General features: G+C 36.4%; 1 protein-coding gene across 3 annotated transcripts; it reads right to left on the bottom strand.

Moving 5' to 3' along the window:
* Positions 1-6,549: 6,549 nt before the first annotated feature.
* LOC125258065 (thyroid receptor-interacting protein 11-like) lies at positions 6,550-25,596 on the bottom strand. Of its 3 annotated transcripts, none has more exons than XM_048174887.1 (9): positions 25,236-25,596; positions 21,111-21,166; positions 20,473-20,666; positions 17,370-17,524; positions 16,813-17,255; positions 16,517-16,725; positions 12,526-14,669; positions 7,680-7,890; positions 6,550-6,684 (listed from the first exon to the last, which is right to left on the bottom strand). In XM_048174887.1, the coding sequence occupies exons 1-7, from the start codon at positions 25,391-25,393 to the stop codon at positions 14,478-14,480; spliced, it is 1,407 nt and encodes a 468-aa protein (XP_048030844.1). In that variant the 5' UTR covers positions 25,394-25,596; the 3' UTR covers positions 6,550-6,684; positions 7,680-7,890; positions 12,526-14,477. The 3 variants fall into 3 exon arrangements, with proteins under 3 accessions (XP_048030844.1, XP_048030842.1, XP_048030843.1); XM_048174886.1 differs by lacking the exon at positions 6,550-6,684 and having other exon boundaries at positions 7,336-7,890; positions 12,526-12,598; positions 13,400-14,669; XM_048174885.1 differs by lacking the exon at positions 6,550-6,684 and having other exon boundaries at positions 7,327-7,890.
* Positions 25,597-26,402: the final 806 nt, after the last annotated feature.

Raw genomic sequence — 26,402 nt, 5'->3', positions numbered from 1 at the left:
ACACATTTACACATCTTTGTGTTCATTTCAGAGGTGAAGATCAGACCTCCAAAACCAAGACCATTCAAGACCAGAGGTGTGAACGAGACCAGACCTTCCATGACCAAAACAAGACCATTCAATCAAGATAATTCATTAATCGTGTGACTATTGAACATTAATGATGAGCACCTGCTGTCAATAAGCAGAATCACCAAAGGAGAAAATCACAATTTAAAGTCACCATCGTGGAGATGAGTGTTTGCTCTAGTTGAGCTCTTGACCCTTGACTTTGTAATGTTAGGTTTTGTGTGGGCTGTTGTAATTTTAATTATAATTGCCAGAAAAGCAAAGTTACAAGATGATCAGGTGGTGTTGGTTATGTTTTCACATAATCATTATTTGATCTGAATCATTGAACTCATTTAGAGCCCAATCTCTGAGTTAGATTTACATTATTGATTACAGCAGAACTGTGATTCTACAGCACAAGATCAGCTCTATCAATATAATCTGAAGGATTTCTCAAAAGGTGATCTGATCAAAAAAAAAACATATGTTTCAACTAGGGCAGGACTGGGCAAACTCAGTCCTGGAGGGCCACCGTCCCTGCAGAGTTTAACTACAACCCTGTTAAAACTTACCTGCATGTAATCCTGAAGACCTTGATTAGCTGGTTCAGGTGTGTTTGATTAGGGTTGGAGCAAAACTCTGCAGGGACAGCGGTCCTCCAGGACCGAGTTTGCCCAGCCCTGAATTAGAGACTCCGACATCAAAAATCAGTCTGTGAATCTCATCAACGGTGACAAGCAACATATTCTGATCAACAGATCAACTCTGAACATTAGAAAACAAGCTACTAAAAAGTCACAGAAAAACAGAAAAATTTAAATAGTGAGAATAAAGAAAATTACTAAGACAATTCAGCTCATAATTTATTCATGCAGCAATGCATTATGGGAGCCATGGATGAATTTTGATTGGTGACACCCAGAATGCACTGCATCATGCTTTATGATGGCCACCACTGTTGAGATTCACAGACTGATTCTTGATGTCTGTGTCTCTAAATGAATGGTTTTTTTTTTTGTTTGTTTGTTTTTTTTTTTTTTTAAATCAGAACACCTTTTGAGAAATCCTTTGGATTATATGGAAAAAGCTGATTTTCAATAATGTAAATCTAACTCAGAGATTGGGCTCTAAATGAGTTTTTCTTATCTTTTCTCTTTGTTTGTCTGGTTGTTATAATTAAAATCACAACAGCCCAAACAAAATCTAATATTAAAAAGTCAAGAGCCCAATTAAAGCAAACTTGTGATTTTCTCTTTGGTGATTCTGCTTGTTAACAGATCACCTTCCTGACACATTTATTGTGTTTACTGTGTGTTTAAATCAACACACAATGAATGTGTCAAAACACAAGCTCTGATGTGTAAGACTTTTTTTTGACTGTACTTGACAAAGAGACCAAATTTGGTCTTCATGATCAGAAGTAGCACGTTTTTTATTTTGTTGTTGTTTTCCTCTTTCCTTCAGTGATTCTGCCTGTTAACAGCAGGTGTTCATCACTAGTGCTTGATTAATGACTTAATTATCTCATTATCTTCCCTCTTGAATGGTCTTGGTCTCGCTCTTGGAGGGTTTGGTCTTGACTACACATTCACTGTGTTAAAATCATTGACTCAGTGAATGTGTCAGAATTATAACACAATGCGCATGCGCACGCTGCGACCGGCAGTGGGAGTGAGAGTGAGAGTGTGTGAAAGTTTGGCGTGGAAGTTTTAGAGCATTTGTGTTTGTGTTCTCTTTTATTTTATTGGAAAAGTTCTTACGGGTCCGGTTTATAGCGTTGTTTATGTATGCGCGTATACACAATGGACATTAGAACTCTTTCTGTCCTTTGGACGCTCTTCCTTGGATTAATTATCTTCGACTTCGTTAAAGGAGCTGTTAGCCATGGAAAGTTACAGTACGCCAGAACCACACTGCTGCAATTGAACTGTGGGAGAATGTGTGGGACAGACACCATGCTACAACTGCCTGATTGTATCCTAAAAAACCCAGGGGGGAAAACAGCGGCAACAAAGAGAAAGCGAGGCAAGCGGGGAGGCGTCAGGCAACGCTTCCGAAAACAGCGGCTTTCTCGCATTCCTCTACCCTCCATGATCCTAGGGAACGTCCAGTCCCTGAGGAATAAAATGGATGAGCTCCAGGGGAACGTCAGTTTTCTGAAGGACTTCAGAGAGTGTTGTGTCCTGGCTTTCACAGAGACCTGGTTGACGGAGAATGATCAGGACACCGACTTATCAATTGATGGATTCGGGGGACCTTATCGACTTGATCGGGAGAGAGAGGCAACGGGGAAATCTCAAGGTGGCGGGGTATGTTTATATTTTAACAAACGATACTGTACTTCTGTGACTGATCAGATGTCGAACTTTTATCAGTATCACTACGACCTTTCTACCTACCCCGTGAATTTCCACAAGTTTTTATTACGACAGTCTATATTCACCCAAGGGCGAACGACGTGTCAGCCTCTAACACCATCTTCGAAACTGTGCAGAAATTACAATCACTCTCACCTGAGGCGCCAAACTTTATACTGGGTGATTTTAATCATGTATGTCTTAAGAAAACACTTACAAACTTTTATCAGTATGTTTCCTGTCCTACTAGACGGGATAAAACCCTGGACCTTTGCTATGGATCTATAAAAGACGCTTACAAATCGCTGCCTTTACCGCCGCTGGGTTCAGCGGACCACAACTGTGTGCATTTGTTGCCAACATATAAAACTGTCCTAAAAAGATATAAAGCTCAAGTTAGAGTAATTAAAGACTGGACTGATGAATCAATACTATGCTTACAAGATTGTTTTGATTGTACAGACTGGGAAATGTTTAAAAAGTCTTGTGGGGATGACCTAAATGAATGGACTGATGTGACATGTTCATATATTGCCTTTTGTAGGGACATGATTGTCCCATATAAACAGGTGAAAATTTATCCTAATAACAAACCATGGATAACTAAAACTGTTAAAGATAGTTTACGGAAAAAACAGTCATGTTTTAAGGGGGGTGACATTGCTGAATTACAAATAGCAAAAAAGGATTTAAAAATAGGAATTCTCAAAGCAAAACGAGACTATAAATATAAACTGGAGAACCAGATGGCAACAAACAATCTTGGATCAGCCTGGGACAGTATGAAAACCATAGCAGGCCTCCATAATCTAAAAAGCAGCAGCCCAGTCACCTTGGATGGCTTCAGCTCAGATACTGAGCTGGCCAGTGCTCTTATTCAATTTTACAATCGTTTTAATATTTTTGATTTTAGCGATGAGATCGATAATTTGAGTAAACAGCTTGTAGACACTCAACATTTTAATATAACACAAACAGAAGTGCACAAAGCATTCCTCTCTATAAGAGTTAATAAAAGTCATGGTCCAGATAATATCTGTGGGCGCACACTCAAAACCTGTGCAAAGCAATTGAGTACTCCCTTCCACTACATTTTTAATAAATCTTTAGAGGCACAATTAGTACCTGAGGTCTGGAAAGATGCTGTAGTTATCCCTGTCCCCAAATCTAACAACACTAAAAATCTTAATGATTTCAGACCAGTGGCACTCACATCGATAGTAATGAAAGTTTTTGAAAAATTAGTGAGGTCTGAAATATTGAGGAAAACGGAGCATTCACTTGACCCTCTGCAATTCGCTTATAGACCCCGTAGGGGAGTGGAAGACGCCACAGTCACCTTACTTAATTTACTCTTTAAGCATTTAGATAATAATGGCTCTCATGCCAGACTTTTATTTATTGATTTCTCATCGGCTTTTAATACAATTCAACCTCATATTTTAATTACAAGGCTGCTGGAACAGTTTGATCTAAGTAATAATCTGGTCGGTTGGATCCTTAACTTTTTAACGGACAGGACACAAAGAGTGAGAGTGAATGGCAGTCTCTCAGAACAAGTCTGTTCATCAACAGGCTCCCCACAAGGATGCGTACTCTCACCTCTTCTTTTCATCCTGTACACAAATATGTGCCAGAGCAGGTGGGAAAACAGGACTATAATTAAATATGCAGATGACTCAGTAATTGTTAGCCTGCTCCAAGATAGTGAAACAGGTCACGGTCCAGTCATCAATGACTTTGTTGAATGGTGTGAGGCGTCTCACCTTCAACTAAATGTAGTTAAAACAAAGGACATGCTTATAGACTTTAGGAAAAAAACAATCCAAACACAAGAAATTACATCAATCAAAGGTCAAACTGTTGAATGTGTCGAATCATATAAATACCTGGGGATGGTAATAGACTCTAAACTTACATTTGGAACGAACTGTGAACAAGTCTGTAAAAAAGGGCATCAGCGCTTGTTTTGTTTGAGGAAACTGAATCAATTTCATATTGATAAATCCATCATGATTCTTTTTTATCACGCTTTTATTGAGTCAATCTTATCATTTGCGCTAGCAGCCTGGTTTGGGAACCTCACTTTGAAAAATAAAAACTCGCTTAATAAAATAGTAAAGTGGTCCAGCAGGCTGATAGGTGACCCGCAGCTTAATGTGGAGACCTTGTATACAAAACAGTTACAGCGCATAACTAGTTCGATTTTAAATGACAGTTCACATTCTTTGCACACAGAATTCCAGCTTCTACCGTCAAGGCGCAGGTTTAGAATCCCCAGGTGTAGAACAAAAAGATACAAAAATAGTTTTGTTCCAGCAGCCATTACTTGGAGGAATGAGTTATAGCTTATTGTGTATTTGGTTTTTATGCATTTTACTTTTTATTTGTAGTCATGTATGTATTATTTATTGTGGACCAACAAGAACTTTTTGACGTTGTAGTTTTTTATGTGCTCTGTTTCATATGTGTGTATGAGGACTCTACTGCAAACAAAATCTACCTTCGGGTATAAATAAAGTAACTTGAACTTGAACTTGAACTTGAACAAAGTGTTGTCCCTAAACTCACCCATTGATGTGTAAGAATTTAACACAGTTTGAATCAGTTTTAACGCATCCTTTCTAAGAGTGTGCATTCAATTAATGATGCATATTTGATATTGTACATTCACACTAATGTGTAGCTTCAGAAATTATGTCAATTATAAATATATATATTATATCATATAAGTGCTAATACAACGATATGTAAATGTAGGCTTACATCATTGTAGCATTTACTAAAATAGGGTTACATGACTCTAGAACTTTGTTCTGTCATGTTCGACACTTACAATTGAAACTTCATATAAGAACTGTTATTTCAAGCAAAATCCAGAATTAATACATTTATAAGGAGTTTCAATTTTAAACTCTCACCTTTGTCATCAGGCATTGTATTACAAGACTGGTGAAGCCATCTAGAGTCTCTAGAAGCACAAAAGAAAGACAACATATTGCTTATGATGACATGTGTCACAGCACATGCAGTGGTCTTACAAGTCCAGTTCACATTGTACATGTAATCTGAAGTCTTTGACCATTAGTTTTGCATGTTCACCGACAATATTGCAATCAAATTTTAGTCAGATTGTACTCACATTTCTGCTGCAGCGTGAATTCTCATAGGATGACTGTCAAATTGGTTTCGTTTTTCAAGAAAAACCATGATCATTAGGCATAGCTTAAGCAGCCATTTAATCCCACATGTAATGTAGTTTAGTATTCCCCAAAGTGTCATTATTGATTATCTAAAACTATGGACAAGTTTTCTTGCATGCATCCGTTATTAAATCATGAAACCCCCTCTTTCAGCTCAGGTCTACCTTACAAACTTAAATAACGTGGATTGCTGTGAGAAGAAGGATGTGGTAAAAGAGAGGAAGAGGGCGAGTAACTGTCATCTCTCAGTGGCCCATGTGACTCACTAAAAATCAGGGGTAGTATAATATGAGGAAATGCAAGATTTTTTATAGCTGGCAAAGTTAAAGTCAAGTGAAATACAGCGACAACCGTTTATGTTGTCCTTTTATAAGTAATTTAATGCCCTGCTACATATGTTGAAGCGTACAATATCAATGTACAGTGTGATTGGAACATTCAGTGCATCAGTTGCTGAATTCACATGTGCTTTTGCGCTTTGGCTGGAGCTGAGCCAGAGACGGACACACTCAGTGCTTGTCATAGTCAGAATCAGAAGAATCAGAATCAGAAAGAGCTTTATTGCCAGGTATGTTGTTTACACATACTAGGAATTTGTTTTAGTGACAGAAGCTCCACAGTGCAACAGAGTAACAGCGACAAGACAAGACACATAATAAAAAGAATAAAATAATATACAAATTTACAAGATAGACAAAGTGCAAAAAAAAGCAAAAAACAATATATATTATAGACAATTGTATGTACAATTATGTGTGCAAATTGAGATATAAATAAGTGTTTTAAGTAAATAACGTGTAATAGTGTTGTGTGTTTCGTGTTTGTCAAGTGTTCATGAGATGGATTGCTTGAGGGAAGAAACTGTTCCTATGTCTGGTCGTTCTGGTGTTCAGGGCTCTGTAGCGTCGACCGGATGGCAACAGTTCAAAGTGGGAGTGTGCTGGATGTGAGGGGTCCAGAGTGATCTTCTTTGCCCTTTTTCTCACTCTGGATAAGTACAGTTCTTGGAGAGTGGGGAGGGTTGTACCAACAATTCGCTCAGCAGACCGGACTACCCACATTGGCACCATGCTCTGAAGGTACAGAATAGGTTTTGAGATAGCGCCTCCTTGCGGTCAAATTTTATAATGAAATTTTCAAAAAATGCTAATAGCTTTATATAAATGTGGCCTATTTTAATAAGACTGATCTTATTAGATTCCGTGGGTCATGCTGAGAACATTGATGCCAATTTTGCCATAGTCTGCCCAACTTCCTGTCAGTCATTTTGATTTTCTTTAAAAACATACTTTTCGAACTACTCCTAGACCGATTTTCACCAAAATGGAATCGTATCATCTTCCGACGATGCTGGTAAAATGTTATGGATTTCGTTTTGATAGACGAAACTGTATTCACATTTCAAAGCAATGAATTAGAGGCTTGATGCCAAAATGACTTTTGAAGCTGTATCTCTGCAATGCTTACATATATTGACACCAAACTTTGCGAGTGTCATCGTCACCTCACTCTGACCATACCTCATTAATTTAATCACAGCGCCACCTATTGGTCGAAAGTGATGAACCAGTAAATCTTTATTATTGACTGTATTTGTGATTTTTCAGCTCTTTTGCCTAAAATGATCTTAATAGGTCTTTAATTGGTCACTGGTGCTGTTGGTCTGATGCTCACAGCTGTGTTGGCTGGCTTATTGTGCTTGGCCCCGTAATTGCTGCTTGCAGCTATATTTTTGTCATTATGATTGTTCGTTGTTAAAGATACAACCATGTTTTTTTTTCCTGACCTTCTTTGTAACAAATGCAGCCAATGTGAATACATCTCAATTTACAGTCAAGCAATGAATTAATACAATAATAATAAAATAATTATATTTTATTTACTGACAACAATAGGAAACATAAATAAGTAAAAAAATGAATAAAAGTAACCATCACAGTAAATAAATACATAAAGCTTTATTTAAACTTACTGTTCTAACAATCATGTATTTACATGTGGTGAACCTCATATCCTACTGCCTATTCTACAGCTTTATTTTGATGAAGCAGCTGACCACTGTGAACACCTTTGCCTGTCTTTGCCATCCATCATGTCCCTTCACTGCTGCTCTCCTCAATGGGTACATCGTTGATCCAGAGGATGAGGAAGACCATGTCGTCTGCCCCCCTGGACTCCACAACCTTGAAGCAAGAGTGGGAGAAGATGTGCGGGACAATCTGGCTGCTGCTGTGTCTGCTCCAAACATTTGTGTGCCTGCTCTTCTTCAGCACGACTACCTGTAAAGCATTTAAACAGATTAAAATGTTTTACAATTCATGTCAGCAGTCTGTTTCTTGCCATTTTTCATTTAATTACATGCTAATTTTTGTTGTAGTTTTATTGCTTTTGTGGTGTAGTGGGCTAAACCCCCAGCCAGCACAGCATGGTGGGATCCAGATGGGTGTCACCTGGGCAGCCTAACTGGGGCCCAGACATTTTTGTCCACGGTTTCCATGTAGGCCCCACATGGGTTAGCCCAGATGAACTGAACACTGCTCAGTGTGCACACTACAGCAGAGGTGGGTAATCCACGGGTCAAAGAGTAAAAGTCCTGCCATATTTTTATTCCACCCACTGAAGCATTAATGAGATAAATAAGTGATTAATTGAGTGATGATTGAGCATTATTGAAGACACCTGATGATAACAAGCAGAATCACCAAAGGAGAAAATCACAATTTTTAAGTGACCATCATCGAGGTCAGGGTGTGTTTTAGTTGAGCTCTTGATCCTTGACTTTTTAATATTAGATTTTGTTTGGGCAGTTTTAACTGCATTAAAACCAACCAGACAAGCAAAGTTAAAAGATGGTCAGGTGGTGTTGGTTATGTTTTTACATAATCATTATTTGATCTGAATCACTGAACTCATTTAGAGCCCAATCTCTGAGTTAGATTTACATTATTGATTACAGCAGCACTGCGATTCTACAGCAGATCAGCTTTATCAATAATTTTTTTTTTTTTTTAGAGTTCTGATTTAAAAAAAAACAAAAAAAGCAGAGCTCATTTAAACACACAGACATCAAGAATCATCCTGTGAATCTCAACAGTGGTGGCCATCATAAAGCATGTTGCAATGCATTCTGGGAGCCACCAATCAAAATTCATCCATGCCTCCCATCATGCATTGCTGCATGAATAAATTATGAGCTGAATTGTCTTAGTAATTTTCTTTATTCTCACTATTAAAATTTTGCTGTTTTTCTGTGACTTTTCAGTAGCTTGTTTTCTAATGTTCAGAGTTGATCTGTTGATCAGAATATGTTGCTTGTCACCGTTGATGAGATTCACGTTGAGACTTGATGTCTGTGTGTGCCTACAAAAAAGATTTTTTTTTTTTGTGATGACAACTTTATTAAAAAAAAATTCTGTATTGTATAAGCTGATCTTCTGTAGAATCACAGTTCTGCTGTAATCAACAATGTAAAACTAACTCAGAGATTGGGCTCTAAATGAGTTCAGTGATTCAGATGAATGATTATGTGAAAACATAACCAACACCTGATCATCTTTTAACTTTGCTTGTCTGGTTGGTTTTAATGCAGTTAAAACTGCCAAAATAAAATCTAATACTAAAAAGTCAAGTGTCAAGAGCTCAACTAAAGCAAACCCTGACCTCGATGATGGTAACTTAAAAATTGTGATTTTCTCCTTTGGCAATTCTGCTTGTTATCATCAGGTGTCTTCAATAATGCTCAATCATCACTCAATTAATCACTTATTTATCTCGTTAATGCTTCAGTGGGTGGAATAAAAATATGGCAGGACTTTTACTTTCTGACCCCTGGATTACCCACCTCTGCACTACAGGCTGTTAAATGTAACACAGAAACATGCTGGAGTTAATGAGATAATTAGGTGATAATGAGCAGAATCACTGAAGGACAGAGAAACAACAAGAACTACGACTTCAGCCACAGCCTTCGATGAAATCAACTGAAGATAAAAGACATTAAATCACTGAAGATCTGATTAAACATCTCCACAAACAGCATTACCAGCTTCACTTATTACTAACCAGACTGACTTTATTTCTGTCACATGTCTACAGAAGCTCTTACTGAGAATTACCAGAGGTTTAGATGTTGATGATTTGTTGAAAATATTTTGGTTTGATGTCACTGTGATCGAGGTCAGTATTTGCTTTAGTTAGGTAGTTTTACTCAACTCTTTTTTATGTTAGCTTTTCCCCAGCTGCTGTAGTTGTTAAGAATAAAATGTGTTTAGTTGCTGTAAGCTGTTTGATAATAAGAATATAATCATCATGTAGAGGTTTAATTCACTGATCTAAAGATTGAGCTTTATGTGAACAAAATGTTATTAACTTTGAGCTGGATCTCTTCTAGAATTACAACAATAAAACAGTTTTAACCAATTCAGTGTTACATTAAACAGCCTGTAGTGTGCACACTGAGCAGTGTTCAGTTCATCTGGGCTAACCCATGTGGGGCCTCCATGGAAACCATGGACAAAAATGTCTGGGCCTCACATATCTGTGCTGGCTGGGTACTGAACTAGTAAGCACAAGGTTGCTGGTTCGATCTCCGCAGCCATCACCACCAGTGTGTCCTTGAGCAAGACACTTTACTCCAGGTTGATCCATGCACTCTCAGAAAATAAAGTACATAATTGTACCTTTAGGGATACAATGGTACAAAGGTACAAATTTGTATCCTTGTGATTTGTATCTTAAGAAACCAGTTTTGTACCTTTATTTAACAGTACAAAAATTGGCTTTGACAGCGTACAATCGTTGACTATAATGAGATATATATTTTACACACAAATACTTAATTAAAATCAGAATTTATTAAATCCTTTTCATTTTCACATTTTACAACATTTAATTTTAAACACATTTTTAAACATTCCATATGAGTCCATCTTGCCGGGTGTTAAAAAGTAACACTGAAGCAGTGTTAAAGTTAATGAGATAATTGATTGATGATTGAGTGATGATTGACAATTAGTGGAGACACCTGATGATAATAAGCAGAATCACTGAAGGAACAACAAGAGAAAAAGAGAGAGACACAACAACTACAACTGACTTCCAGCCATTAAACATTATTACACTTATTATTAACCAGTTTGATTTGATTTCTGTCATACATCAACAAAAGTTCTTACTGAGAATGAACAGATGTTTAGATGTTAATGTTTTAATGAAAGTTTAGTTTGAAGTCACCATGATGGTGAAAAGCATTTCCTTTAGTTGGGCTCTTGACTCTGTTTATTAACATTAATTTATCTTTGGCTGCTCCAACTTTGTGTTTGTAGAGCACATTTGTTATGGTCAGAGAAACTATGATCTGAGCTGTGTTTCCCAAAAGTGCTGTGAACCAAAGATTATCAGTTTAGGTTTATAATGCTTTGGGAAGCACAGTCATAATGGTTGTGTTTTCTTATTGTGAAATGGCCAGATTCATTAGTAACATCCAGTATTAACTGGTGATATAGATGTTATATTATTTCTTTATAGTAAATCTGTTACCGCTTGAGATCCATCAGAGCTTTTATGATCTGAAGGGTTTGTTTGAAACACACACAGACATCAAGAATCAGCATATGACCCTCAACAATGGTGACAATCAAACAAAGTGCTTCATGTTGCAGTGCATGATGGGAGCCAATCAAAACTCATCCATGGCTCCCATCATGCATTGCTGCATGTATAAATTAAGCAGCTGAATTGTCCTGTAATTTTCGTAGATTGTTCGTGTTTGCTTTATTTTTCTGTTGTTTTGTTGTGACAGTAGCTTGTTTTGTGATGTTCAGAGTTGATCTGTTTGTCAGTATTTTGTATTTATCGTCACCGTTCTCGAGAATCATATGCTGATTCTTGATGTCTGTGTGTGTTTAAACACTGAAGCTTCAGTGCATTTTGTATTATTTTTAAATAAAAGAAAAAAAAAAAGTCATGCTATCGTTGGATCTCAAGCTGTAAAATCACAGGACTACAATCATTAATACAGAAGCTACACATCAAACGCACAGTCAGAGATTTAGACTCTAAAAGACATGATTATTATATCATCATCATCATCAAATTATATTGTGGCCGGATCATATTTTCTCTGACCATAACAAAAGTGCTTTACAAACACAAAGTTGGAGCAGCCAGAGAAAAATTAATAATAAAAGGTAAAGAGTCAAGAGCCCAACTAAAGCAAACGCTGACCTCTTTCATGGTGACTTGAACTGAAACATTCCATAAAACATTAATTAACACCTTTTTTTCTCTCTTTCCTTCAGTGATTCTGCTTATTATCATCAGGTGTCTCCACTAATTGTCAATCATCACTCAATCATCAATCAATTATCTCATTAACTTTAACACTGCTTCAGTGTTACTTTTTAACACCCGGCAAGATGGACTCATATGGAATGTTTAAAAATGTGTTTAAAATTAAATGTTGTAAAATGTGAAAATGAAAAGGATTTAATAAATTCTGATTTTAATTAAGTGTGTGTGTGTGTGTGTGTGTGTGTGTGTGTGTGTGTGTAAAATATATATATCTTATTATAACCAACGATTGTACGCTGTCAAAGCCAATTTTGTACCCTTTTTGAAGGGTCAATTTTTGTACTGTTAAATAAAGGTACAAAACTGGTCTCTTAAGGTACAAATCACAAGGACACAAATTTGTACCCTTGAGGGTACAGCCCCAGTGACAAGCCATTTTACCCCTAAAGGTACAATTATGTACTTTATTTTCTGAGAGTGTAATACAAAAGCTCTGCGGCAAATGCACAGACATCAAGAATCAGAAAATTGCTGTAATAACTCTGTTTGAAATTATAATAATTAAAATAAACAACAACTTAAGATTTAAATAGATTTTTTATTAATTTCTGTAGTCTACTCACTCAAAGCCTTTGATGGCAGCATTCCTTCATTAGCCTCTCTCCACCGAATAAACACACGTGTGCTCATCTGTCCCTGTAACATCAGACAAGATTCAAGTTTCCTTTGAGATTTGAGCTCAATATTACATTTACATGTTGAGGTAGTTGATGATGTGTTAACACTTTTTATCCAACACAAATGTTCCTTAATTTATCAACACTACTAATGGACAATTAAAATAGATAACTTATGTATAGTTACTTGTACATTTGTTTATTTACCTTACTTACATAATGTAAATGTAGGCTGTACATGTAATGTAGGCAATGAGCAGTGAATTCTACATAATAAACACACACATATCACTCAGTTGTCTATTTCATGTTGTGATGTGCTCATCATCTGCAATACTTAGATTTTCCTGTCAGATGTTAAATAAACATTTAGTAAGCGTCTTTATGATGTATACCCAGATAATAAGCAATGATAGAAATAATGTTAAATCACTGTTAATGTGTCAACGTTTGCACTCTCAGAAAATGAAACACATCTACAACAAACTTAAAGCCACACAACCTGAAATCAACTGAAAATAAAAGAAGACAATAAATCTTTCAAGATCTCAGCAGAAGTTCTTTTTGAGAATTAACAGTTTAGATGTTTAGTAAAGATGTATTTTGGCTAACACTGCTACAAAAAGCACAAACTCACACAAAAACCCAAGAGTCAAACTGCCCAACTAAAGGAAACACTGACCACCAAAATGGCGACCAAACATTTTCAATAAAACATCAACATCTAAACCTCTGTTAATTCTCCAAAAGAACTTCTGCTGAGATCTTGAGAGATTTAATGTCTTCCTTTAGAACCGTGTTTTTGGTTTTCACTACTTACATTTGAAAACACCTGCGCTGCTTTTCTCCTCCGTGTTTGATTATGATGTATCCTCTCCCATGGCCTACTGGCATAGAAAAGTATCCATTGGATGAACACTCGATAATCTGGAGGGAGCAGTAGGCCATCCGGGAACTTCTTGCCTACTCTTTTATGAATACTGAAGTTTTAGACATACTACTCCTTTCACATACTGTTTTCTCCTACTATATTGTAGGTAAGTAGGCATATTCGATCACAACCTAAGTAGATGCAAGTCCGAATCTTGCGAGAATTAGTACGTCACCTAATTTTCGCCTACCTTTTATGAATACTAAGGATTCGGACATACTTATTCGCTCGCTTACTGCTTTTCCCCTACAATATAGTATATATAGTAGGGAAGTAGGCAGTTTCAGACGCAGCAGATGATGAGCGCACTCACCTGGCTGTACCTGCTCAGACAAAGAAGAAGAAGAGGGAAAGAAAATGACCACTACTGCCTCCTAGTGGACTAAAGCCCTGGGTATACTTTGTTTTTTTACGCATACGCTAGTGTATGAGTTTACTCGAATACACAGCCTTGGAAAGTACACTGCATTTGATGTATACACTATGTATACACAGGTGTTTGTCGCATGCACAGTTTTGAGCAATCTCTTGCCATGAGTTACAAACACATGTAAACATCTTTCATCCTAGAGTTATACAAATGAGGGTACTTTCTAACCACATAAAGTGTTATCGTTGTGAAAAGTTGTATCATTGTATCGCTGGATTTCGTCCTCCGCATACAAGCTTAATAAAGCCTGAAATTCGTCATTGGTACATGGTTCGTATTTTTTAAACTCCACTGTTGATTCGAATAGCAAACATCTCTTACTGCACACTCCACAACAGATGTTTAACAATGGTGGTTGAAATAAAATGCTAAATGGAGTCAACCAATCAGCATATTCAGCACCTAAGTCCCCTGAAAGTTCTTGAACTTTGAAAAAGTACTACACTGTGATCAGGGACTTTCTGAAGGGGGGAAATTTTTACCCAGAACTTCATTTAGGTCGAGTACCACCCCAAAGTCCCTAGTTCCTGGGGAATGTTACTGTGGTGTAGGACAGACAGCTTTTGGTTTTATATTCTGTAGTTTCTCTTTCATGCTCTCATACTCTTTCTGCCACTCTTCTTTAGACAGAGATGAAGGACTGATCTCCAGAAACCTGTAGGCGTCATTCGTCTGAATGCTGAAGATGTGGTAGGCCGTCATGCAGCTGATGCCAAACTTTGTCCATTCCTGTTCAAATTAAATTAGACATCAGAGGTTTGAACAACAACAGAACTTTAGAAACATCATTATCCTCATGTTTACCCAGCTAACAGAATTTTGTTATAAGAATGTTCTCTAAATATTCAGTGTTGGTTCTGGGAACATTAAAAACATCCAGTTTTTTTGACGTTATAGGAAGGTTTTTATAAGGTGTAACGTTCCTCAAATGTTCTTTCAACTTAATTTTGATATAAAATTCAACATTTTAGGAACGTTGATTTGTAACATTCCAAAAACATAAAAATGTTCAGTTTTCTTAATGTTTGTACAATGTTATTTAAGGGTTAGTATAATGTTCCTGAAGCATTCTTTTAATCATTCAAACACCTGCTGTGAACAAACACTGAAAGAAAGAGAAATAAAAACACAAACTAACTTTCTTCAGCCACAGCCTTAGATGAACTGAAGATAAAAGACATTAAATCTCTGAAGATCTGATTAAACATCTCCACAAACAGCATTACCAGCTTCACTTATTACTAACCAGACTGACTTTATTTCTGTCACATGTCTACAGAAGATCTTACTGAGAATTAACAGAAGTTTAGATGTTTGGTTTGGGGTCATCACCATGTAGATCAGTGTTTGTTTTAGTTGAGCTCTTGACCCTTGAATTTTGTGACTTCTGTTTTAATAACAGATAAACTAAAACTGCTGTTTTGTAGCTTTGCTTATTTTTGGAGTTGAAGTGTTATATGAGGGAGAAAAAAAACAATAAGTTCAAATGATGTGATAAAATTTGTCTGCAACAATGAAGTTAAAATCGACACACTTAGACATCAGCACTCATCATACAAACCTCAACAATGGTGACAATAAAAAAAAATTCAGCTGCATAATTTATTCATGTCGCAATGCATGCTGGGAGCCATGAATGTGTTTTGTATGCTGACATGAAGCAGGTCACCATTGTTGTGTTTCATATGCCGAATGTTGATGTGAGTGTATGAATGACACAAAACTTGTTTAAAACAAAAAGTTAGCAATGACAGTGTTATTTCCACACAATCAATGTACAGCATCTGAAATGCAACAATGGTGTTACAATTTTTTTTTCACATTGGTTGAGTTTTATATTTTTATGCAACATTTTCATAAAACAGCATTTATAGAAAAAAAAAAGCTTTTTAAGCTACTTCAATACAATCATTGGTAACTGCTTTGCCAATGTCGAAATGGTTTTCATTAACACTTGCAATTGCTGAAAAAGAAACAATTTAACGAAAGTACAAAAGTCAAGGGTCAAGAGTGCAACTAAAGCTGATGGTGACCTCAAACGAAACATTTTAAACAAGACATCAACATCTAAACTTCTGTTAATTCTCAATAAGATCTTCTGTAGACATGTGACAGAAATAAAGTCAGTCTGGTTAGTAATAAGTGAAGCTGGTAATGCTGTTTGTGGAGATGTTTAATCAGATCTTCAGAGATTTAATGTCTTTTATCTTCAGATCATCTAAGGCTGTGGCTGAAGAAAGTTAGTTTGTTTTCTTATTTCTCTTTCTTTCAGTGTTTGTTCACAGCAGGTGTTTGAATGATTGAAAGAATGTTTCAGGAACATTATACTAACCTTTAAATAACATTCGACTAACATTAAGGAAACTGGACATTTTATGTTCTTGGAATGTTACAAATCAACGTTCCTACAATGTTGAATTTTAAATCAAAATTAAGTTGAAAGAACATTTGAGGAACGTTACACCTTATAAAAACCTTCCTATAACGTCAAGAAAACTGGACGTTTTTTAATGTTCCCAGAACAACACTGAATATTTAGACAACGTTCTTATGACAAAATTCTGTTAGCTGGGTACCTCTTTAGCAGCATCTATGGACTCCAGGAACTGCTCCTTCAGATCTTCAAGCTCCTCAATCCAAATATCCCCAGCAAGGGTGCTTTCCTTCAGAGTGTCCAGCAAATTACCCACTTTCTCCCAGAACTTCTGAAGCCGAACCAGGATGTTCTGGATTTGAGACAGATGCATTTGGACCTCATAAAGGCTTCTGATGCTTGACAACTGACCTGTGATGTCAGATACAGAAGTAAACAGATGAGCAAACCTAAAATCCACATGAGGATTAAATATAAGACATCACTAAAGTGTCTCACCATTTTCAAATTGTAGTTTAGCCAGCTTCAGCTGATTCTCCAGCAGCTGGTTCTGGATGTCCCACTCTTCTTCTTTCAGACTTTTCTGTGGTTCAGTGATCTCGGATAAATCCGCATAAAGAGCTCTGAGCTGATCTTTCTCTGGACTGAACCTCATTGTTTTGAAAATATTACTTTCCACAAATGGCACGATCATAGAATATATGTTCAAATCTGTTTCCGTAATGCTGCTGATCATTGTATGTATATCTGAGTTTTTCTCCTCAATCTTTTTCTCATAGTCATCTATCTTTTTACTGATGTGAAGAAGTTTTTCTTCCAGACCATCAATAATCTTCTGAAGTGCCTTCATCTCACTGGTTTGTTGCTGCTGCTTCTTCTCTACCTTTACAGTGACCATGTCACTGGTCAAGTCACATACATCACTGTTATGTTTCTCATACCTGGATGTGCATCAAGTATCAGATATATTTTAAAATATTTGATTATTCATCAGCTGGTTTTTGTACATAATGAAATTATTTTATTTGGTAATGTTTTCCAATTCATATTCTTACCTCTTCACAATTTCTTTAACAGCCATTACGATGTAACTGATCCATTCTTTTGCTTTTTCTAGGAATTTCAGTGCTAATTCTGGTTTGTTTTTCTCTGCAGCCACCTTCAGACTGGGCAGCAGCAATTTGACAAAGTTGTCACTGGTTCCTTCACACTGTAAAGAGAGAAATAAGAGATAAGACAGGACATTTCATTCCCACGTAGAATGTGACGTTCTCAGGACCTTGCGCAACGTTCCCTAAAAGTTCTCTAAAGGTGACGAAAATTCCAAACCTTTACAGAACATTAGGGACGTTCCTAAAACGTCCTCTTTTGGTAGTGAAAGTGCTGCAGCTCAAGGTTCCTTATATGACTTTAGGGGGACGTTCTCTTTTGGTTATTTTATGGTCACATAAGAACAAAGAGGACATTTGGGAAGTTAACAGAATGTCCTATAGTAATAGTCCCCTAAACATTCCCAGAACGTCCTGAATGTTCCCTGAAGGTCCACCAAATAACGTTCCCCAACCCTTAAAAGAACTCCACATTGTGACCGTCTCTGAACATTCTGGGAACGTTACTAGGTTACAGGTTACCCCGCTAGAAATTTTACGTTCCCAGAACATTCTCAGAATGTTCCCCCTGGTGTTAAGGATGTTGTTTAGTAACGTTTTTCTGTTCTTGTTGTTTCTCTTTCCTCCGTTGATTCCTTGTTAAAAGCAACTATCTTCAATAATGCTCAATCATCATTTAATTAATTACTTAATTATCTCATTAACTCCAACACTGATTCAGTGTTACATTTAACAGCCTGTAGTGTGCACTCTGAACAATGTTCATTTCATCTGGGCTAAACCATGTGGGGCCTCCATGGGTGTGCTGGCTGGGAGGCGTCCTGCCAGCAGGATCGTGACAGCTAAGGGGTGTTAATAACAAATATACACTTTTGGTCAGGAGTACAATTAGTAAAAGATTTCGCTTTATGATGATAAAACAACATCACTCAATCATTTTGTTTCTGGTTTCTTTGCAACAAATGATATGTTTTGTTAAACACTACTACATTACCATTGATTTTTAGTTGAAATTTCAACATTTTTTCAACATTAATTGCGGGTGCAAAAGTGATATTGATTCAGTGAGGTTAACATTGACACATTAACATTGATTCAACATTATTTCGATCATTGCCTGCCATCTAGGAATTTTTAAATTCATTTTTTTGACAAGGGCAGCTGGGACATTCTGAGAACATTTCCAAATAAAACATGGCTCCCTAAACATTCAGAGAACATTCTGAATGTTCCCTAAAGGTCCGCCAAATAACGTCCCCCAACCCTTTAAAGAACTCCACATCATGACCGTCTGTGAACGTACTGGGAACGTTACTAGACAGCATCCTTAACACAAGCACAGTAAAATCCACAGAGTTAAATCAACTCTGCTCAGAGAACATTTGGTCCCTCTCTGAATAGTGTTAAAGTAACACTGAAGCAGAGTTAAAGTTAATGAGATAATTAAGCAATTAATTAAGGGATGATTGAACATTAGTGATGAACACCTGCTGTTAACAAGCAGAATAACTGAAGAAAAGAGAAACACAAGAACTACAACTGACTTCAGCCAAAACCATTGAAATCAACTGAAGGTAAAAGACATTAAATCTCTCAAGATCTGATTTAATCATATTAACCATATTGACTTTATTTCTGTCACATGTCTAAATAATTTCTTATTGAGAATTAACAGAGGTTTAGATGTTGGTGTTTTATTGGTCAATAAATTATGCCACCATCGTGGTGGTCAGGGTTTGTTTTAGTTGGTCTCTTGACCTTTTCATGTTCTTAAAATAATTTGTGTTTGAGCAATTGCAATAGTGTTTCGCAGCAAACACTTGTGCATTGCTGAATCAAAAGACTAAAAGAGCAGATCCTTTCTAAGTTAGAAAGTTAGATTATATGCTGATATAATCGTTGTGAAATGGCCTGATTGTGTCCGAAGCAACTGATTATACGTTTAGTCATTTATACATTTTGGTTTTGCATTAGCAACCCTGTGAAACTGCAGCATGAGAACAGATATACGGTTTAATTTTAAAACCATGCAGTGCATAAAAAATTGAACTACTGCATCACTTAGACACACACAGACATCAAGAATCAGCATATGAATCTCAACAATGGTGATACAAATAAGATGCTTCAAGCTGGGTATCACCATAGGACAAAACTCCCATCATGCACTGCAGTATGAATAATTATTGTCACCACTGTTGAGGATTGTATGCTATATTTTCTTGTAAAAGCCTGAGCTGTCACATTCTTATTTTTAGCACTGAAGTATTACGGTGACATTTGTTTAATATAATTTTTTTGTTTTTGTTGCAATTTTTTGATAGCTGAATCTCAGTCAAGAAACCAAAGAGAACGAGACCTCTTTGTGATGCTTATTTGAAATGGCTTTCAAGCTGCAAATTTATATTGCTGCTCCTTTAGTCTTTTGATTCATCAATGCACAAGTGTTTGCTGCGAAACACTATTGCAATTGCTCAAACACAAATTATTTAAAAAAATATAAAAGGGTCAAGAGCCCAACTAAAACAAACCCTGACCACCACGATGGTGGCATAATTTATTGTCCAATAAAACACCAACATTTAAACCTCTGTTAATCCTCAATAAGAAATTATTTAGACATGTGACAGAAATAAAGTCAATCTGGTTTGTAATAAGTAAATCAGATCTTGAGAGATTTAATGTCTTTTACCTTCAGTTGATTTCAATGAAATGGTTTTGGCTGAAGTCACTTGTAGTTCTTGTGTTTCTCTTTTCTTCAGTTATTCTGCTTGTTAACAGCAGGTGTTCATCATTAATGTTCAATCATCCCTGAATTAATAGCTTAATTATCTCATTAACTCTAACTCTGCTTCAGTGTTACTTTAACACTATTCAGAGAGGGACCAAATGTTCTCTGATCAAAGTTGATTTAACTCTGTGGATTTTACTGTAAGTGGGGACGTTCTGAGAATGTTCTGGGAACGTAAAATGTCTAGCAGGGCTGTTTGTATCATGAACCAAAGACAGGATTTAATAAAGCTGCTGGAAATTGAACATGGATGAACACCTTCAGCAGAAGAGCTTTAGAGGATCCGAACAGCAGTTGTGTTTCAACAGCTCTCTTTCTGATCAGACGCTCCATCTCTGGGAAGTTTCCCAAACACAGGTAAGAGAGATGATAGAGGAGAGCCGTTCGCTCCGCAGATGGGAGAAGCTCTTTGATGAACTCTGGACATGATGTGGAGTCACTGGAAACAAACTCTGGGATTCAAAACAAAACTAGTTAGTGTTTTAGGTTAGCAACACTAAACAAGTAAAAGTAGTTTTTTTGGTATTTACTTCAGGACATTAAACAGAATAATGTTACGATTATGCTCAAACTGGAATAATGTTACAATGTTACATGCTCAAACTGGAAATGCATTCAATTAATGATGCATATTTGATATTGTACATTCACACTAATGTATAGATTCAGAAATGCTGTCATTAAAAATATATATTATATCATACAAATGCTAATATGACACAGACCAACGATATGTAAATGTAGGCTTACATCATTGTAGCATTTACTAAAATAGGGTTACATGACTCTAGAACTTTGTTCTGTCATGTTCGACACTTACAATTAAGAACTGTTATTTCAAACAATACCCAGAATTAATACATTTTATAAGGAGTTTGAAATGTAAACTCTCTCACCTTTGCCATCAGTCGTGTTTTTACTGAGCGTACACTGCTGAAGCCATCTAGAGTCTCTAGAAGCACAAAAGAAAGACAACATATTGCTTATGATAAAATCACATGATAAAATGTCAGTTGTGTGTCTCAGCACATGCAGAGGAGACTAAATGTCAGAGTCCTTCACTGCAGGAGCAGCTGCTGCATTTCACAAAACACATTTTATTGTTAACAAACTATTCTTTCACAAACATTTTTCTCTGGCCTTGTTAAAAGTATGGATACAGTTGAATTTTTTGTTTCATGTGACCTTTTGATGTAATTCATTACCACTAAATGAACAAGGGTGAGCGGCCAGATAGCAAGCAATGATCGAAATAATGTTGAATCAATGTTAATGTGTCAACGTTAACCTCATTGAATCAATATCACTTTTGCACCCTCAATTAATGTTGAATCAATGTTGAAATCTCAACAAAAATCAATGGTAATGGCACTGAATCAACGTTTGCACTCTCAGAAAACTACAACTGACTTAAAGCCACACAGCCTGAAATCAACTGAAGATAAAAGAAGACAATAAATCTCTCAAGATCTCAGCAGAAGTTCTTTTTGAGAATTAACAGAGGTTTAGATGTTGATGTTTTATTGAAAATGTTTGGTCACCATTTTGGTGGTCAGTTTTTCTTTAGTTGGGCAGTTTGACTCTTGGCTTTTTGTGTGAGTTTGTGCTCTTTGTAACAGTGTTAGCCAAAGCATAAATGCATTGTTGTCATTTCAAGTCACCATGAAAGAGGTCAGTGTTTGCTTTAGTTGGGCTCTTGACTCTTTACCTTTTATTATTAATTGTTCTCTGACTGCTCCAGCTTTGTGTTTGTAAAACACATTTGTTATGGTCAGAGAAAATATGATCCGGTCACAATATATTTTGATGATGATGTAATAATCATGTGATGGCCTGATGTCTCTTAGAGTCTAAATCTCTGACCATATGTTTGATGTGTAGCTTTAGTATTAATTATTGTAGTCCTGTGATTTTACAGCTTGAGATCCAACATTAATGACTTTTTAAGAATAATACATTATGCACTGAAGCTTCAGTGTTTAAACACACACAGACATCAAGAATCAGCATCTGATTCTCAAGAATGGTGACGATAAATAAATACAACATACTGACAAACAGATCAACTCTGAACATCACAAAACAAGCTACTGTCACAACAAAACAACAGAGAAATAAAGTAAACATGAACAATCTACGAAAATTACAGGACAATTCAGCTGCATAATTTATTACTTTGTTTGATTGTCACCATTGTTGAGGGTCATATGCTGATTCTTGATGTCTGTGTGTGTTTCAAAAAAACTGCTTCAGATTATAAAAGCTCCGCTGGATCTCAAGCGGTAACAGAGATTTACTATGAAGAAATAATATAACATCTATATTACCAGTTAATACTGGATGTCACCAATGAATCTGGCCATTTCACAATGAGAAATAGAGTTGTGACGTTCGCGAACGAACCGATTCTTTTGAACGGCTCATAAACATGAACGATGTGAGCCGAGTCGCGGCTGGAGGGGAGCTGTTCTTTCTGTCGTTCTTTTTTCCTATGCATGTTTCACACAGATGCACACAAATGAGCTCCTCCGCGAGACAGAACAGTTATAGGGGGAGGGGCGCACCCAGCGCAGGCCAACCCTTTATAGCGTGATGATATTAGTTATTAGTTGTGCACGCATCCTTCACGTGAGTACTCCAGTGGGAAAAAAATTATCAGGAAAAAAAAATGTATTGAAATTTTTCACTAAAAGCTGTTTTGCACAGACATTCATTGCAGCCCACTTTGTTATTGTTCATTGACTTGAAGGGGCTGATGTCCTATTTGCAAAGTTTACAGTAGTAATAGTATGTACTACATACATACTGTAGTAAAAGCTGTACTACATACTATGTAGTATGTAGACATTTCCATTTTATTTATTCAAATTTTATCTACTTTAAATATTTTTTGTTTTCTATCAAAATGTTCTTGTGTGATAACAATGTTCTTGTGTGGAAGTGTTTGTAGTAAAAGCTGTTTTGCACAGAAATTCATTGCAGCCGGCTTTGTTTTTGATGTTTATTTGTGAGTAGGTATTGTATGAATAACATAAGTCAACGTAGCTTTACACACACACACACACACACACACACACACACTTTGTACTAAAGGTAAATCCAAAATAGTGATGTCACTGTCTAAGCAGAGGGATTTGTGCAACCCTATGGAATATAGTCCACACATGACAAATGAGGTAATAATCAATATTTCAGAATAATTCAAACTCAGATATTGGTGTGTGATATCCAAGTTTTAATTATTTGACTACAAATCTCACCTCATCATTCCTCCCAGTGATTATTTCCAGGATAAACTGAGATGCCCACAAGCTGGCTTCTTAAAACTGACTAAATATTTAAAAAGAGCCGTTCTTTTGAACGGCTCTTTGAAAGGAACGGATCGCGAAGATCCGGATCCTCTCAAAGAGCCATAAATCCCATCACTAAGGAGAAAACACAACCATTATGACTGTGCTTCCCAAAGCATTATAAACCTAAACTGATAATCTTTGGCTCACAGCACTTTTGGGAAACACAGCTCAGATCATAGTTTCTCTGACCCTAACAAATGTGCTCTACAAACACAAAGTTGGAGCAGCCAGAGATAAATTAATGTTAATAAAGAGAGTCAAGAGCCCAACTAAAGGAAATGCTTTTCACCATCATGGTGACTTCAAACTAAACTTTCATTAAAACATTAACATCTAAACATCTGTTCATTCTCAGTAAGAACTTTTGTTGATGTATGACAGAAATCAAATCAAACTGGTTAATAATAAGTGTAATAACGTTTAATGGCTGGAAGTCAGTTGTAGTTGTTGTGTCTCTCTCTTTTTCTCTTGTTGTTTCTTCAGTGATTCTGCTTATTATCATCAGGTGTCTCCACTAATTGTCAATCATCACTCAATCATCAATCAATTATCTCATTAACTTTAACACTGCTTCAGTGTTACTTTTTAACACCCGGCAAGATGGACTCATATGTTCACTTTGGGTGTTAATTTAACACTGGGCATTTTACTGTGTACCTTAATTATTTATGGTAGATAAATAACTTACCACTATATTTGAGTAGCCTTGAAATAAAGGAAATAAAAGTTTTGTAAAGTCAATTTCAAATCAAGTACATCTTTAACATAGACACCATGTGGATCCTTTGTGGAAAAATGTTGATTCCTTTGTCCTATGATCGTCACTTTCATGCATGCAGTGTCAAGGTTGATAAAGAATGGACTTTACTGAAACCAGGAGATGAAATGGACTTTCAGGCAAATGACACTTACTCAGTTGATGATCGTTTGTCACAGTTAGACATTGTGTTTAAAATGAAATGTTGTAAAATGTGAAAATGAAAAGGATTTAATAAATTCTGATTTTAATTCAGCATGTGTGTGTGTGTAAAATATATATATTTCATTATAGTCAACGATTGTACGCTGTCAAATCCAATTTTGTACCTTTTTTGAAGGGTCAATTTTTGTACTGTTAAATAAAGGTACAAAATTGTCACCAAAGGTACAAAACTGATCTCTTAAGGTACAAATCACAAGGATACAAATTTGTACCCTTGAGGGTACAGCCCCAGTGACAAGCCATTGTACCCCTAAAGGTACAATTATGTACTTTATTTTCTGAGAGTGTAATATGTGGTAGAGGGACTCTAGCTTCGACCTGTCAATACAGAAGACAAACCAATGGGCTGCTGTCCTGCTCTTAGCAAAGAAACAAAAATCTGACAGAGACCAGCGCAATGTGAATAACTCATTACCTCGAGAAAAGTACGTTGTTCTCTCAACATATATATTTCCATTTAAAGCCAGGTTAACCGTATACAATTTTACATTTTGCTGTACACACACATTTTGGCCATGATTTGTCCGTCTGAAACAAATTTAGCAAATCCTAAAAGTCCTCTGATTCTTGGCTAAAATCTGAAGTCTTTGACCGCTAGTTTGACATGTTCACCGACAGCCGATGAATGATTATTGGATCAAATTTTACCTCAGACAAAAATCTGGCAGTCAGAAGATTGTACTCACAGTTCTGCGGCGTCCCTTTGATGATCATCAAGTTGGTTGTGTTTTACACTGATTAAAACAATGATTACAAAAATACTGATCAAAATTAACATTAGGCATAATTTAAGCAGCCTTTTCCTCTCGCATGTAAAGCAGGTCACATTCTCACAAAGTGTCATTATTGATGATATAAAATTAAACCCCCTCTTTCAGCTCAGGTCTACCTCACAGTCTTTTTGAAAAATGCAACTTAAATGCCGTGGATTGCTGTGAGAAGAAGGATGTGGGCAGGAGAGGAAGAGAGAAAGAGTAACTGTCATTTCTCAGTGACACGTGTGACTCACTAAAAATCAGGGGTAGTATAATATGAGGAAAGTTAAAGGTGCTAAAGAGGATGTTTTGTTTTATACATTTTTGCAATATTACTTGAAGCTGTCTTTACTAACTGATAAAAGACTATTTATTAGATGCACTGAAAGGAATAATATTAACACTGAGGTCTAAAAACGCGCCGGCGCGTTTTGCAGGTTTTTTTTCACATTGCAGCAAAACAGACTTAAAATACTCTGTCATTTTTTGTCATAGAGACATAAGTAATACATCAATTGAAACTATAGAATATCTCCTTTTATTTGTATACACTCAGAGTAAAAACAAAATGTTGTGCTTTTTGTAAAATAAAGAAAACTAACATGATGCGTGATCTCTCATCTCCCTCTGAACGAAGTCCAATCTGATAGTTCTCAGAAAATGAAGTGTAACTTAGTGAATACTAATCACAAAAAATTCATACTTATGTCTAACAAAACGTTGAAATGTCAGGTTTTAAATCGTGCAAGTCAAAACAAACATTCTGTGTTTATGTAATCTGTATGAAAAGAGAGCCATGTCAGAAGTCCGTGATTCAGCTCATTACCCACTAATGCGGCCACGCCCACGGAGCCAGCGCTATTCAGAGGCAAATTCAGAGACAACACATGCATTCATCATCTCAATCGTGTATTTATTGCCTTGAAAAGTGTTTATCTGGATGAAAAAGCCATGGTTAGCGATCTCTGGAAGACATTCAGTAAATTCCTGTTTGTTTTCTTCTATTGATAAGTTTTAAGTGAGTTTTTGTTTCTTTAGCGCCCTCCGGCTGTAGTATGAATTGGTAAACACCATTCATGGAATATCGTCTTCTTCTTA

Source organism: Megalobrama amblycephala, linkage group LG22 (genome assembly GCF_018812025.1).
Source record: "Megalobrama amblycephala isolate DHTTF-2021 linkage group LG22, ASM1881202v1, whole genome shotgun sequence".
Lineage (NCBI taxonomy): Eukaryota > Metazoa > Chordata > Actinopteri > Cypriniformes > Xenocyprididae > Megalobrama > Megalobrama amblycephala.
This window is presented reverse-complemented; position numbering and strand designations above follow the sequence as displayed.

Excerpts from the sequence above, each read along its gene's own strand:
- LOC125258065 (XM_048174887.1), bottom strand. The coding sequence starts at position 25,393 with ATGACACTTTGTGAGAATGTGACCTGCTTTACATGCGAGAGGAAAAGG. Across the intron at positions 20,667-21,110 it reads AAACACGACTGATGGCAAAG|AGTTTGTTTCCAGTGACTCC; the intron begins GTGAGAGAGTTT and ends TTTGAATCCCAG. Across the intron at positions 16,726-16,812 it reads TAAACTACAATTTGAAAATG|GTCAGTTGTCAAGCATCAGA; the intron begins GTGAGACACTTT and ends CTGACATCACAG.